General features: G+C 34.3%; 2 protein-coding genes across 2 annotated transcripts; one reads left to right on the top strand and one right to left on the bottom strand.

Annotated features, from left to right (window-relative positions):
• Positions 1 to 3,050: 3,050 nt before the first annotated feature.
• LOC113336802 lies at positions 3,051 to 3,791 on the top strand. The gene has a single exon (XM_026582476.1). It carries the CDS (start codon positions 3,051 to 3,053, stop codon positions 3,789 to 3,791), a length of 741 nt encoding a protein of 246 aa, XP_026438261.1.
• Positions 3,792 to 4,161: 370 nt separating this feature from the next.
• LOC113336875 (protein trichome birefringence-like 10) lies at positions 4,162 to 7,782 on the bottom strand. The gene is made up of 4 exons (XM_026582566.1): positions 7,090 to 7,782; positions 5,636 to 6,025; positions 5,037 to 5,195; positions 4,162 to 4,865 (listed from the first exon to the last, which is right to left on the bottom strand). Exons 1-4 carry the CDS (start codon positions 7,563 to 7,565, stop codon positions 4,493 to 4,495), a joined length of 1,398 nt encoding a protein of 465 aa, XP_026438351.1. The 5' UTR covers positions 7,566 to 7,782; the 3' UTR covers positions 4,162 to 4,492.
• Positions 7,783 to 14,623: the final 6,841 nt, after the last annotated feature.

Genomic DNA, 14,623 nt, shown 5'->3' with positions numbered 1-14,623 from the left:
ATTGGGCATCCTCTTCTGATAAGGTTGCCTGTTGTTGCAATAGAGTTCTGTGCAGCTGTCCACATGAAAAACTGAACTTTGGAAGGTACTAGCTTAATCCGGATACAAGAATAAGGAACTCAATTTGTTGTGCCAGGTAGTTGTTCTACCAGCCATTTGTAGCATGTTTTAGTGCTGAAACCACCTGGAGCTATGCACAACAGTTCATCTTAAGTTGTTCATCCAGATTTGGAGGGGTTCCAAGCACTGCAAAAATCTCAAGCATTTCTGAAATTTCTTCCTGCAATAGATTTCTTCTAAGCTTCAAGTTCCATATTGATGTGTGTATCATCTCAGAAACTGAAGCATTTATCTGAGTGGCTAGCTTGAATATTGATGGAAATATGGACTTCAAAGGTTGAGTTCCAGACCATGCATCCCACCAAAAACTAAATGCATTCCCTTTGTTCATGTGGAGAGTTGAAATTTGTTACACCACTTGTTTTTTGCTTTTGAATATTGTTCCACATTCCTATTCCTTGAGGTTTGTTGGAATCTTTCACCCAAATTGCTTGTGGATGAGACTGTATATTCTCCCGAATTACTCTTCTCCACAAATTTTTTTTTCTTTTAAAAACCTTCATGACCATTTTGCCAATAAAGCCTTGTTGGTGAGTCCGAGATTCCTGATTCCCAAGCCACCCAATTTCTTTGGTTTGCAGGCTCTATCCCATGCCACCCAATTAATTCTTTTCTTGTCAGTTGATGAACCCCAAAGAAAATATCTCATTATCTGGTCTAATTTCTTCTCAACAAAAACTGGCATTTGGAAAATGGACATATAATATATTGGTAGGCTGGATAATGAGGTATGAATCAAAAGAATTCTGCCTGCTTTAGTGAAGAATTTACTCTTCCATGGAGCTAATTTCTTTTGAAATTTCTCTATCATTGAATCCCAAATGTTAGAACTTCTTGAAGTAGCACCCATTGCCATTCCCAAATATTTTAGAGGTAGCACTTAAATTTTACATTTTAGAATCTCAGCAATGGCACCAACTGAATGATCTGCACAAATGCTAATAACTGAGATTTTAGTGAAGCTCACCTTCAAGCCTGTAATAGCTTCAAAAACTTGAAGGATGATTACCAAGTTGTCAGCTTCCTCTTCAGTTGCATCTAAAAATACTAGTGTATCATCTGCAAAATGGAGATGGAAAATTTGAATGGAGTTAATGTTAAAACCTGAGATCATATTAAGTTGCATCGCATTCTTCATGAATATTTTGTTATTTCTGCACCCCTAGTTTTAAGAGCATGTTTCTATACCTTCGTTGCTTAATAGATGTAGATTTTCGACTTCGAGTAGCGTGTTTGAGGATATGTGGTATAAAAAAGAATAGTATATTCCCTTTTTTTTAAATGATCTTGGAGATTGTGTAATGCTTACTCTCAAACTCTTCGTTCACACAGTAGTGATATTCTTTGTTTCTCTTTTTATCTTCGAATTCCTATCTAATGATTTAGGACGTAATCCTGGACGCGAGGAATAAAAACCCGGACATTTAACTACGGGAAAATAAGATAAAATGAAAGGGTCTCGAACTTTTTTTGAATGCAAAACAAAAGCAAGTCATCGGAGGAAAAAACTCAGAAGTTAGTTTGACGATATAACTTCAAAATGATTTCTCGAAGTAAAAAGAAGTTAACTTTCTGACTTTTGGTATTGTCTTCTGCTTCTGGTATCCAAAACGCATTATAAAAATAGAAAAGCTAAAATTTCGTTGGAATGCTAGTTTTTGAAAACGACGTTTAGAATAAATTAGCTTTTTCTCTGAGCCAATTTTTTTCTTTTACTTCTAAATTTCTGAGAAGTTGTTTCTCCTCGTTTCTTTTATCCCTCTTTTTCTTTCTCTCTTCCGTTTCTGTCGAGCATTTATTAGCTATAAGCGGAATAGATCTATTCCCCTTTTAAGCTAAAAAATGAAAAACTGAAGTCAAGCTGAAGACATATGACTACATTATAACAATGGCCTATGGTGGTTGGCCTTAGCTATAACGAGGAACATATCCGGTCTCCTCTTAAAAAATATCTGTTACTCTATTTTTTTTTTTTTTATGTTATTGATATTTTCTGTAAGCTTGAATTTGAACCAGTCAGCCATGCCAACCTTATATGGATTCAAGCGAAATAAGAAATACCTAGTCTTGAAAATTATAAGGACTCTTCTCTCTCTTCTCTCTCTTACTCCTTCTTCTTCTCCGATAAAACCATCAAAAACAACCCTACTCTGCTCAAATCTAGTTTTCTTCATTATTCCTTGCTTTATAGGTTAGTTAGTAGATTAGTTTAGTTTTTATTATGTTTTCTACTTATCTACACCGTTTTGGTGATTTTATCTACTCTTTTGAGGTTTATCTTCGCTTTAATGGCAATTTTGGGTTATTGGGTTGGGTTCTAAGATCAATAGTGATGCTCTCCAACGACAAAATCTCCACTTTGTTGTCTCCGGCGACGAACTCTTCATCGGAATCTTCATCATCAACTTATTCGGCGACGAAATCTTTATCAGTGGTCTTTTTGATGACGGAAGTTTCATCACTATTTACAAGAGATTTGAGCAAATCACACCTATTTTGGGAGCATTTCTTTCTAAAGAAGAAAAAAAACTAAATGGTTGGAATTTAATTCCGAGAAAAACCATCCTTCTTTCGATTTAATCGGATCTTATTCATACTTATATTTGTCTTACTCCCGTAATCCTTCTCTTTTTCTTATCGGATTTCTGGGTATTGTACTCTTATGGTATGTTCTTGTTACTTTGTATTCTCTTATTTTCGATATTAAACTCGGTGTAACCTTGAAATCCCATTAATGAAAAAATTTCTTATTTAAAAAAAAATAAAAAAAATCCAATACCGAGCCCTACCAAAACATGGGGTTTGTCAACTGCAAACAAACGGTCCGCTACTCTCCTCTTTTCTCACACTCTCTCTCTATAGATTTTGTGTTCGTTTCCCTCTTTCCCAGAGAGACACAGAGAACCTAAACAAAATAAAAAATAAAAAAAATGCAGCATCAAAGTTTAGTTCTTGATTCTTATTTTCAGTCACATCTTCTTTTCACTAACAATAAGAATCATCTTTCTTTTCAATCAAGAAATCTCCTGATCAAGAAAGAACCATCTAAATTACCTTTACATTTCAATCTCACATCGTCTTCTCAAAGGAAAAGATCGAGAACTAATGCAATTGTTTGTGCAAGGAAGAGAAGGGGAACAATTGGATTAGGTAAATCTGGGAAAACCCTAATAAAGTCTGCTTTACGAATTGCGACGAATCTGAATTTCTTTCCCGAACCAGTTAATTTGATCATCAGAGAAGGGCTAAGGAGTAATGGTGGTAATGGGGGAGGATTTGGTGGTTCTTGGAATGGGTTTAGAGGAGGAGGTGGAGGAGGTGATGGATGGAGAAGGAAGAAGATGAATTTAGGGCTTCTCAAGTATCTGTTTGGTGTTTGCGTTTTGGTGCTGTTATTGGTTTTTAGGAAAGAATCTCAAGGGTTGAGTGATTTAGGAATTTTTGGGATTTTAGGGTTGTTTTTGTTGAGTGTTCTTGAGAGAGATTGGAAGCGAGGGATTAAAATTTGGGGTTTTGGATTCTGTTCTTGTGCTGTTTTGATGAGCTTGGGCTTCAACAGAGGAGAAGATTTGCAGAAATGGGTCAAGAGTTTTAGGGTTTCTTCTTCACCATTCATGGAGTTTGTAACCAGAAGAAAAAGGACATGGACAAGAAGAAGAAGAGCATTGTGAAAGGAAAATGCTAGCTAGCATCATTACCTAGCATTACTTCAATTTTTGTATGGTCTAATTTTTTTTCATTTTTTTTTCAAGTTTTGGAGATGATTTCTTTTTTGTTTCTTTGAGAGAATTTGTGTTTAAAACTTTAAATTTTGTTTGAGAAGATAATGAGAAAGCAAAAGCAAAGATGTTAATTTTGAGTTTTCATGGAGCCTAAAGGGCAGTGTGGAGTGTAGGACTGTTAAAGCCTTGATTCAATTTTGTTCCTGTTAAGTGTTTGACAAAATGGCCCAAAGCAGAAAGGTATTCTGCAACTTAGAGAACAATAAACTTAGAAATCGAGATTTGCAAGAAGACGACCAATGAAACCATTACGAAGCAATTTAACCTTGGCAAAATTTGGCATTCGAATTTGAATTGATATATATATCTACACAAATTACAACAAGTAATGGAATGAATGCCACATTGTGTAGTTTCATGCTAAGGAGCTATACCTTGCAATCATATAAGAATAAGAATAAAGTGCCGTATAATTTGTCCAACTAACTACTCGTAATACAGGGCTTGCAACGAATCCTATTGCAACCTTCTCTTCGTAACAGGATGATGAAATCCTAGCAGCATCCTTCTCGTATGTACTAACCCTTGAGAAAATTGCAGGTCTTCTAAGAAGTATTGGGATATTCAGATCTTCTGCAACTTACAAGTGACTATTTCCCCATGAGTCTTGTGTGGTTATGAAAATTATGCGGAGAAGTAGATACTCTGTTCAGGTAGACTGCATAAAGGAGTTCATTCCATACATCGGGAACACCAGGCAGGCACCAGTGGCTGCAATCCTGCCTGTGAAGAGGAGCAGGACCACCAGTTCCGATATAGTACACAGATGAATGCCCATCTTTCCTCCTCGTACTCATTTCTGTAACGTTCAGCAGGCTCAGTGCAGACATTTGAGGCTCATTTGCATGATTTACAAATACATTACTGACTATGTGAAATTGGGGACTCAGTCGAGATGGAGTTGAAGCTAATTCAGGTAGTGTCTCCAAGTGACAGCTTCCTCCAGTTTTCCAGTCCCCGCCTCTGTAAAAGAAGTTTGCTGTTTATTAAAATTTGCTTAATAATAAACATTAACAAGACAAAGTGAGCAAATCATACATGAACAAGTACTGTCATAGAACAAGAAAACAAATGCATGACAGATATTTAAGCACTAAAATGAGAAATGATTTTAATAAAGTTTAAGAAACTAACCTGAAATGGACGGGTGCATAGGTGCGATAGAAGACCTGGGTCTTGCTTGTATTCACTTCTGTACCAAGCCAGTGGACCAACGTCTCAATCGACCTTTCATATGCTTGTTCAACAGTCATATTCATCCTCAACTTTTTCCCTACTTGGAAATAGCATCCCCTGTGACCAACCAATAAGAATTTCCAGGATCAGATAGAGGTTCGCACCAATACACAACAGGTAATTAGATAATCAGCGGATAAACTTTCTCTTTGAGTGTGAATTTGATATTGTACATCCATATTATACTGGCACAAATATGTTAGTTTAGCTTAAATGTGCTCTCAGTACCTAACATAGAGCGCCTGAAGTATTATAGCATCAGTTAATTAAGGACGGCTGTAGAGAACAATGTAAAACAACCTCCATTATATGAAGGTATTTCTCTAATTATGCCCTTCCTATGATCGAAGTTATATACTTCGAAACATAGGCCTTGACCAAACAAGCAAACAGAACATTGAAAGCTTTGAAGTTATATGCTTTGCCAGTGATTGGATAGAAGACGGAAGAGATACCAAGCGGTAAATAAAAAAGAAGTTACAATAGATTGGAATTACCCTCTTATGGTTTTTTCATGGTTCCACCAGTGCCCAGTATTAAAAATCAACACATCTGCATCCCTCCATTGCACAGAAGTCCAATCCATATGATCCAATTTGAGTGTCATTTTCACCTCTTTGGGAGCCCCAACCGGCGCCCGTGTCTGAGGCACTAAAAATGGAGATCTATAGTACTCCACAGTGCAATTATAATCCTTAAACATAAACACCAAATACCCATTGTGTTTAGTAATCGGACTTCCATTCACTTCATAAATTGAACTCTTGTCAGAAATCGCCATTGACAGCATACAAAGAAGTGATTCCCATTGATTTCTACCAATTGAATCGCCAACAAAGACTACTCTTTTGTTCCTCAGCTTTTCCAACATTGTCTTTGCATCAAATCTGTTACAGAAGAATGAGAAGGACTGATTATATATACATATAGTGTTTTGAAGATTCAAAAGATTCAACCAATTTGATAAAAAGTATAATCTTCAAACACATATGCTTAAACTCCAAACAACATCTGCTAAATCGAAAAAACATCATCACGAACTTCAAAAGTACCCACAAAGAATTGCAAAGCAAAAAATCAATGACTACATTCAAGCCGGATTTAAAAGTTCAAAGATCCCAACTAAGTCACGTGCATAAGCCCAAACTTTGCCACTGGAGAAACTTTAGAGCACAGAACTACATTCAGTATTTTAAGTCACATTGATCAGAGTGATTATAGCCAAGCCTATATGTTCTGAATTCCAGAAATGTTCAAGTGAGAAACCGATAAAAACTTGGAAAGAAAAGATTGGATTTCAGCTAGATTCGAATGTTTGTGGATGCAACAATCTTCTATTCACAATTGCATAAGACAGGAGCTAGGCAAAAGCAGTTCATATAAAATCAAAAGTAGCGGCATGAACTCTTTTCTGCTTCTTAGATTCAAAGCACGCAAATAAATGTTGAAACGCCAAAACAAAAACACTTCCACGGGGATTTAGAAACTCCAAGATCTAAATAAAACCACAAGCAGAAGCCCATGCTTCACCAATGAAAAACCTCAAAGCACAACCACAATCCAATATACATTCAAGTCAAATTGGTCAGAGTATACTTGGGAAAGCATAATTTGTCCCAAATTGCAAAACATCTATCACTAACAAATCGTTGCAAACTTGAAAAGAACAAAACATGAAGAATTAACATATATTTTCAATCAATTTCTAAGTTTTCTAGTCAAAATTTGAAAACAATTCGATAACGTTTGATTTAGTTCCAGAAATTTAGTTTCAGTAGCCCAAAATGTTCTAAGAGGTGAAATAGTCCCGGGCATAATCAGTTCATAAAAAATCAAACATAGAGGAATATACAACTCCAACAACTAGTCAAATTCAAATTTTCCAGAAACTCAGACAAAACCCATACATTAAAAAAAATAATCAAGAATCTAAGGCAAACTAGAATCACACCTGGGTAAGTTGCAATGTTTAGGTTGCCATCTCCATTTAGTATAGAACTTATCTTGTCTACCATTTTCAGAACAACGAAACCCTTCATCCATAAACTTACAACCTGTAGACTCATACAATGGATACGATTCATCCCATACCCAATCACCATCAAACACATCACAATCTTCTCCTCCTCCTTCTTCACCATAAAATCTAACTCTTTTAACATCACCATTGAAATCAACAGGAGCAGAAGTTTCATTACTAACTCCTAACCAATCAAATCTCTTCGAAATCTGATGAAACTCAAACCCTTTCATCACAACAAGTTTGTAATAATCCAAGTAAAAAAAACAAGAAACGAAACAAAAAACTGTCAACAAAAAACAACTCAAGATCCCTGGTTCAATGGGTTTTACACGTTTTAACTTCTTCAGCACTTCCAAGTATGCCATTGTTGTTGCTGGGTCTTGATTTCTTTGCCTCTCAGTCATTTAAACTGAAAAAATGGGTATTTCTAGAATTTCTGTAATGTTCTTTTGACAAATTGAGACATGGGTTCTGAAAAATGAAGTGTAAAAATTAAATCTTTCTATACATTTGCATCCAGAGACAAAGAAAATGAAGCTTTTTCTTTCTAAACTAAGAAGGTTTTTTTCTAAACTGAGGAGGTTTTTAAGAGTACAGAAGGACTCATTAAAAGAGGGTTCAATTAAAAATGGTAAAAAGAGCAGTGATTTCTCTGTAACCGTGTTTAGTGGAGAGAGAGAGATAGTGAGTGTGATTTCTTGAGAGAGAGAGAGAGAGAGAGAGAGAATAGAGGCTGTCTGCATTCATGTCTTCGTGGGTTTTGACAGTTACAGTAAGAGATAAAAAGTGTAAAGTTATCCTGCTAACCAGTCTCATGATACTAGTTAGCATCACCGGGGCTTATGCCCCTAAACAGCTGCAACCATTTTAAGATACGAACGGTATTTAATCAATCTAGTTAATTTTGGACTAGTTTTTCATTCAGTAAATGATTCTTCAAATTTTAACGTGACCATATATGAAATGGTTGTTTATGATGGTGCTAGAACAACACACTGGTAAAAAAAAAAGAATTCGTAATACAAGATTATTTGACAACTATTTTTCAAAACTAACATCCTGGTAAAAAAAAATTCGTAATGCAAGATTATTTGACATCTAGTTATCAAAGCTAACATCCTAGTTCTGACACTTGTGCATAAACCAGATTCATATAGGAGAATCGAAATTTTGATAAATTATCTTATTGTTAACACCTAATAACTTTTTGGGAGTTCCTTTTTAGTGAATAAGTTTATGATCGGCGATGACGAGAGTTTAGATCATCGTTGTTATCACCCTGTAACTTTACTATTTTGCCACTGTAATTCTGTAAATATAATTTCTTGCCCACCCATGTAAAAATATCCTTGTGACGAGGTTGTCAAAGTCTGCCAGACAATATCAAATGTTGTTGATTAAAAATAAAAAGTCAATGTTAACTTTTGATCCAATGGTAGTTTACAGTTGGTGTATCAAGAGTTTGATGTGGATGTGTATAAAGAAGTAAAACTCAGCAATAAAGAAATGGAGAGTGGAGACAACAATTTGACGGTTAAATTTGGAGAGTTTAAAGAGGTAGTGGGGTAAATTACCTTTGTTTGTACTGTAGTGGTGAATTACTGCTTGGGCAGTACCAGGGTTTGTTAAACAAGTCTTGAACATTCTTATAGAATCGAGGTAAAGCAGTAGGATATCCCAAATTTCCAAGACAATCATTATTCGAAATCAGAGTCCCAAGTTTGTAATCCACTTTGTTGCAGCATCGAGAAAATTTTAGTTTCATGGAAAGGACAATTCCATAGGGCTCGGTCTTCCGGGGTATAATTTTTACTTCGGTGATTAACCGGTAGGGCTGTCAATAGGTCCGGGTCTTACAGGGTATCATTAGATCCGGACCCGGACCCCTACTTATAAAGGTCGATTCCGATTCCTAACGGTTCCGTGTTCGGTTCCTACATTTATGGACCCAGAACCGAACCCGTTTAAAGTTTCGGGTACCCGCCGATTCCGGAAACCCGTTTGGTATTAAAAAAACTATAAAGAAAATCTTAAAAACTTAATTTCTTTCTTTTTCTTAACTCGAGTCTATATTATTTTTATAAAACTTTGTTATTATTTCTTTATTAATGTGTTAAATAAAGATTAAATATAAGGAAATAATGAGGAAAAAATCAAGCCAAAACTAGCAAAATACCTATAATTTTGCTAAAAGATGAATAAAATGATAAATAACCGGGTACCCATACCCGCGGGTACCTGCTGAATATTACCCGTTTGGACCCGTTAATATTCGGGTTTAATCGGATATTACCCGTCGGGTCCTAAGTTGCTAATGGACCCAACTCTAGGATCCAGAACCGGATCCGAATCTGGCGGATCCGATTTCGTTTCCGGATAATGGGTATCCATTGACAACCTTATTAATCGGATCTGATTTTAAACTGTCAACAATAACAGAACGAAATGTCGACATTATATTTTGATATGCTATTCGCGTTAATCAGATTTAATTTAAACCGTCAACAATAACAGAACAAAATATTGACATCATATTCTGATATGTTGTTCATTATGCAGAATGGGGTTAGCCAGGATAGCACATAATTATACATAATTAGAAAGACCTAATATTCATTAAGTGTGGTAGGGTTCAAGGTTATGATGAGAATATATGGATTCATGCAAATTGGTTACATGCTGAACTCAACTACTCTTCCCATGAAGAAAGTATGTTGGCATCATTTGAAAAAGGGTGTACTACTTTTTGTCTTCCGTTATCCTGCTTTTTTTTTTTTTGTTCTTTTAAGTCTCGTGAATATAGCCGTTAATTTATGGTCAGAGTGGTAATTATATATTTTGAATGTTGTTGTTAGGCTGTGTTACACGTCATGTGGCAAAAGAAGGAAAGTAAGGTCGTAATTTTGGTGGAAGGGATTTGATTAGACCCGCACTGTTCTCATTTAAAAGGTTACAACTCTTTTAGCGCATGCAATCGTGCACCAGAAGTCTAGAACTTCCTTTAGCTACGGGGTAAATAATATCCAAAAATACTCGACCTGCCTGTATCCGTCTGAACTCGTCTGTACCCGAAGTAGCCCAAAGTCTGTTATGGTCCGTCACGGGACCCCTGACCTGACCTGGATTAATTTATTGGACGGACTCGGACTTTGCAATTAATTATGATGCCCGGCCTGATACCCGGTCTGGTGCCCGGTCTTAAAACTTTTTATATGCTATCAATCATTTAGCATCCTCTTAATAAGGACTTAAAAATTACCATTTTATAATTGTCAATTGTGTATTTAGAAAAAATAAAATATATAGTCGTTTTTATTTATAATTAACCTTTTAAAAACATTAATAGTAATATATTTTTCTTATTTTGAAAGTTTATTGTACTCTAATTAATTATTTATTATAGGTTAAAATAAGAAGTTTGTCATTGTAATTTAAATATAAAATAATGCTATCACTTATGATATGCAATGCAATGTTAGAAAGAAAAGGATATTGTATTAAAAATAAATAAATTTAATACCATCCATTTGGAAATTTAAACTTTTTTTTTGTCTAAAAAAAAGAAAAAAAGTAGCTTGTCCGGCCCGATCTGGCCTGCCCGTATAAAAAACGGGCTTTGAGCGGACTTTGGGTAGCAAATTATCTACTTTTACCCGGCCTGCGCGACCTGAATTTTTTTACGGGCTCGCAAATATTAAGCCTGCCTTCCCGACCTGTCTTAGTTTTTGGGCTGGGCGGCCTGGCCTGCCCGAACTTACACCCCTATCTTTAGCTCTTTATAAAATTTCATACGTCTTTGCTACCTGGCTAAATTGGGGGCTATGCCCGTTAATTTGGGCCTACGACTACATGACAAAAAAAGGTCATTGAAAAGTAAAAAAACCACCCTTATCCAACTATTTTAAAAAATGGCTAATTTACCCCTTGATTAATTAGGGTTAATATGGCGATTAATTGATGTTTAATCAAATTAACTAATCTTGATTCTTCATCAAAACGTGGATTTTTTTTTTGAAAAACATCAAACCAGAATCGGTATATGTTCGTGCTCTCATAAACCGATTCATGGTTGATTTTTTCAATTCACAAAAATAACCAGAATCGGATTTTACAAATGTACACAAAAAACCGATTATGGGAAAGAAAAGAAATCAAACATGATTTAAATCATACTCGATCTGAAAATGAGTATGATTTCATACTCGATCTGAAAATGAGTATGATTTCATTCTCGATTTCAGTTCGTGTATAAATTCATAAACTCATTTTGAGATCGAGTATAAAATCATACTCGTTTTGAAATTATGTAAAATCATACTCATACACATTTTCAATTTGGGTATAACCAGAATCGGTTTGCACGATACACACATAAAAATCGATTATTGACATTGCACAAGAGGAATCGGTTTATAAAAGTGCTCATGTAATCCGATTCTAACAAAAAAAAAGATACAAAAAAATAGTGAATTTTTTCTTACAACAATCGGTTTACTCAATACATATATAAAATTCGATTCTAGCATTATACATCAATAATCGGTTTTTATAAATGCTTATGTAATCCGATTATGGGCTAAGCAGTTATGAATTCAAATGGTAGACAAATCTGGCTACATGGACATTAACATTGACCGATTCTGGTTCAAATTTCTCGAACCAAAAAACATATCCATGACAATCGGTCTTTGTGGGCATGAACATAAACCGTTTCCATTTGCAATCTGATCACATGTACATTAACGTTAACCGATTCTGGTAAACCCATAAAAATTTGATTTCAAAATTTTCAATTTTTGAGCGATTGCATGTTACTAAAACCTAATTTAAATTGAGAAGAAGAATCAGTTGAAGTGGAGATGAAAATAAATTTGATTTTAATTTTGATTTTAGTTTTTAATTTTATGATTTTAGGTTTATGATTTTGATTTTGATTTTGGTTTTTAATTTTATGATTTGAGTTTTATGATTTTAATTTTAGTTTTTAATTTTTAATTTTTAATTTTATGATTAGGATTTAATGTGGACACATTTGTAGTATTAGTATTTGATAAAGGGTGAGTTGGTAGTTTCATCTCTTAATAATCTTTTTTTTGTCCTGTAGTGTAGGCCCAAATTAATGGGCATAGGCCCCAATTTAGCATGGCTTTGCTAAGTGTATTTTTTTGTAAACAAAACACTTAATTCAATGCAGTGGGAGCTATTGATTTTCTTGTGAAGCAAAATATTGTTAATTCCAAATTAATTCCATTTTTGAAGCGATGTTGCTTCTAAATACTGAAAAACACTTCTATTTTTTGGGAAGCAGAAGTAAGAAGTATCCAAACGCTCTGTTAAATTTCTGACTTAATTTTAAATTTAACCATCAAGGTGCTAGTTGATGAATGGTGAAGATCAGGATGAAAAATTAGAAAATAAATAAATTATTGTTAACCATCCATACACTTGTATGTGATGGTGGAAAAAAATAAAATAAAGTCTAAGAATTTAACTTAAGGAATTCGCTTCGTAATTCGAAATGGTTAGTTCAGTCTGTATCCAACGATATTACTATCATATTATAAAATTGTACAAATACATAATGCAGCGAGAAAAAAAAAGGGATGGAGAAGTATATGTTAGCTTGAATCTCTAAGGAAGGTTTGATGGCATATTTGATTTTGTTTTCATCATATTGACGAGGTTCAAACAGTCACTTCTGATGCAAAAGGAAGTGATCTTCGGTTCACTAATACACTTTAGGATCTCTAGGAAAGTTTTTGCTTCAACATTTAAAGATAAGGCATCTCAGCTCGCCGCCGCTCTGCAATGTCTTATTGATCATATGTTGTCAGAAATAATAATAGCAAACCCACAGTATAATCAAATTTCAAAACGATAAGAGTTAAGAGAGATTATCCAACCATAATTAAATTATTGTTCCATAATTCTGATATTCTGTTACATAACAATTGGTCTAACTGAGCTTATAATTGGATTATTTCTGAATTACATAATTGTTTTAAAGATGATTGAATTCATATATTTCCAAACAGACTAAATTACAAAGGTGATTTTAGAAAATTGATGTTCGACTAACTGATCACTTAACCAAGATTATAACTTGTTTTTGATGTCTCTGTTGATTACAGTTTGAAAGCATAGGTAAGGAGATATCAAACCAAATGGTTTTAATAAAGTTACATTTAACAAGATAATGAATTTCACTTTCACGAGTATCTGTATTACATAGTTTACACCAAAGACAAAAATGCTTATTTTCTTAGCGGTAACATTCTTGATACTACTTATCAGTAAAAGATTTTTATTTTTGGGAGGGAATCAAGTGTCTAGAGTTGTATTTAAAATTTTATTGTTTCTTGTTTTTTTTTTTTTATAATCTGTAACTCTTTGTATCTTGTCTAGGGTTGCTGAAAGAGCATGTAATGATCTTTGATTAATGGAAGTTTTTCTGGTGGTGTTGGTCGTCGATGTAGCGTGTAAAGGTGAACCACATGAATCTTGTGTGTGGTTGTTTATCTTTTGTCTTTCTTATTATTTATCGCTATTTGGTTCAAATCACCAACTGTACTTTGTGATCTTGTGTCCCTTTTCTTTTTGGGGTGCCCAAGAATTGGTATCAGAGTTTGTAAAAGTAGGCGTGATTGAACTTAATACTGAATAATAGTTTATTATTTTTTCAATAATTTTTTCATGTTTAATCAATAAGATTGATTTACCTTTTCTCAACAATTCTTCATGGTGCTAGAGCTAGAAATAACCTGATTTCCATTTGTCTTCTTTCTTCTTCCTTTTTTACTCTGAAATGTTTTCTTGTTTTACTCTGATTCATCATAGAACCCGACATTTATAAAGTTCCTTTAAACACAGTGCACAATATTGATTCTCTGAACTACATGATGAGCAAACCAACTACAACACATTTTATCGCGGTAAAAAGAATTTCAAGTATATAAAAGACACAATGGACTTTAATGTTGTTTTACAGAAAGGAATGCATGCACTTTTTTGTTATTCTGATTGCGTGGGGAATCCAAATAATTTAAGATCTACCAGTGGTTATGTGTATTTTTCTTTTGGTTTTAAATATATTTCTTGGTCCTCACAGAAATAATCAACCATAGCTAAGAATTCGACTGAAACGAAATATAGATCCTTAGCTCATACTCCAACTGAAGTATTATATATGAGTTTGTTAATTATTAAATTTTTCCTTCCTATTTATCCTTTTCTGATAGTGATAATAAGAGTGCAATTGCTCTTGTTTTTAATTCATTATTGCACATTAGAATGAAGCATGTTGCAACTGACGTTAACTTCGTCATCAAACTTATTTAATCTACAACTCTGAAGGTCTTTTACATCTCCATAATTCTCAGGTTGCATATTTTTTTTACTAAGAGCCTATCAACCTCCAAATTTGAGCTTTTGAGGGACAAACCGAGCGTTTTTGTCATTCCTA

The sequence above is a fragment of the Papaver somniferum genome, unplaced genomic scaffold (assembly GCF_003573695.1).
Source record: "Papaver somniferum cultivar HN1 unplaced genomic scaffold, ASM357369v1 unplaced-scaffold_154, whole genome shotgun sequence".
Classification (NCBI taxonomy): domain Eukaryota; kingdom Viridiplantae; phylum Streptophyta; class Magnoliopsida; order Ranunculales; family Papaveraceae; genus Papaver; species Papaver somniferum.
The sequence above is the reverse complement of the archived record's forward strand: the minus strand, read 5'-3'. Positions and strand labels throughout refer to the sequence as shown.

What these genes read in the sequence shown, in the direction of transcription:
- LOC113336802 (XM_026582476.1), top strand. Translation starts at nt 3,051, where the DNA reads ATGCAGCATCAAAGTTTAGTTCTTGATTCTTATTTTCAGTCACATCTT.
- LOC113336875 (XM_026582566.1), bottom strand. Translation starts at nt 7,565, where the DNA reads ATGACTGAGAGGCAAAGAAATCAAGACCCAGCAACAACAATGGCATAC. An exon ending in AAACATTGCAACTTACCCAG is followed by an intron (nt 6,026 to 7,089) that starts GTGTGATTCTAG and finishes CTTCTGTAACAG; the next exon opens with ATTTGATGCAAAGACAATGT. An exon ending in CATGAAAAAACCATAAGAGG is followed by an intron (nt 5,196 to 5,635) that starts GTAATTCCAATC and finishes GGTTGGTCACAG; the next exon opens with GGGATGCTATTTCCAAGTAG.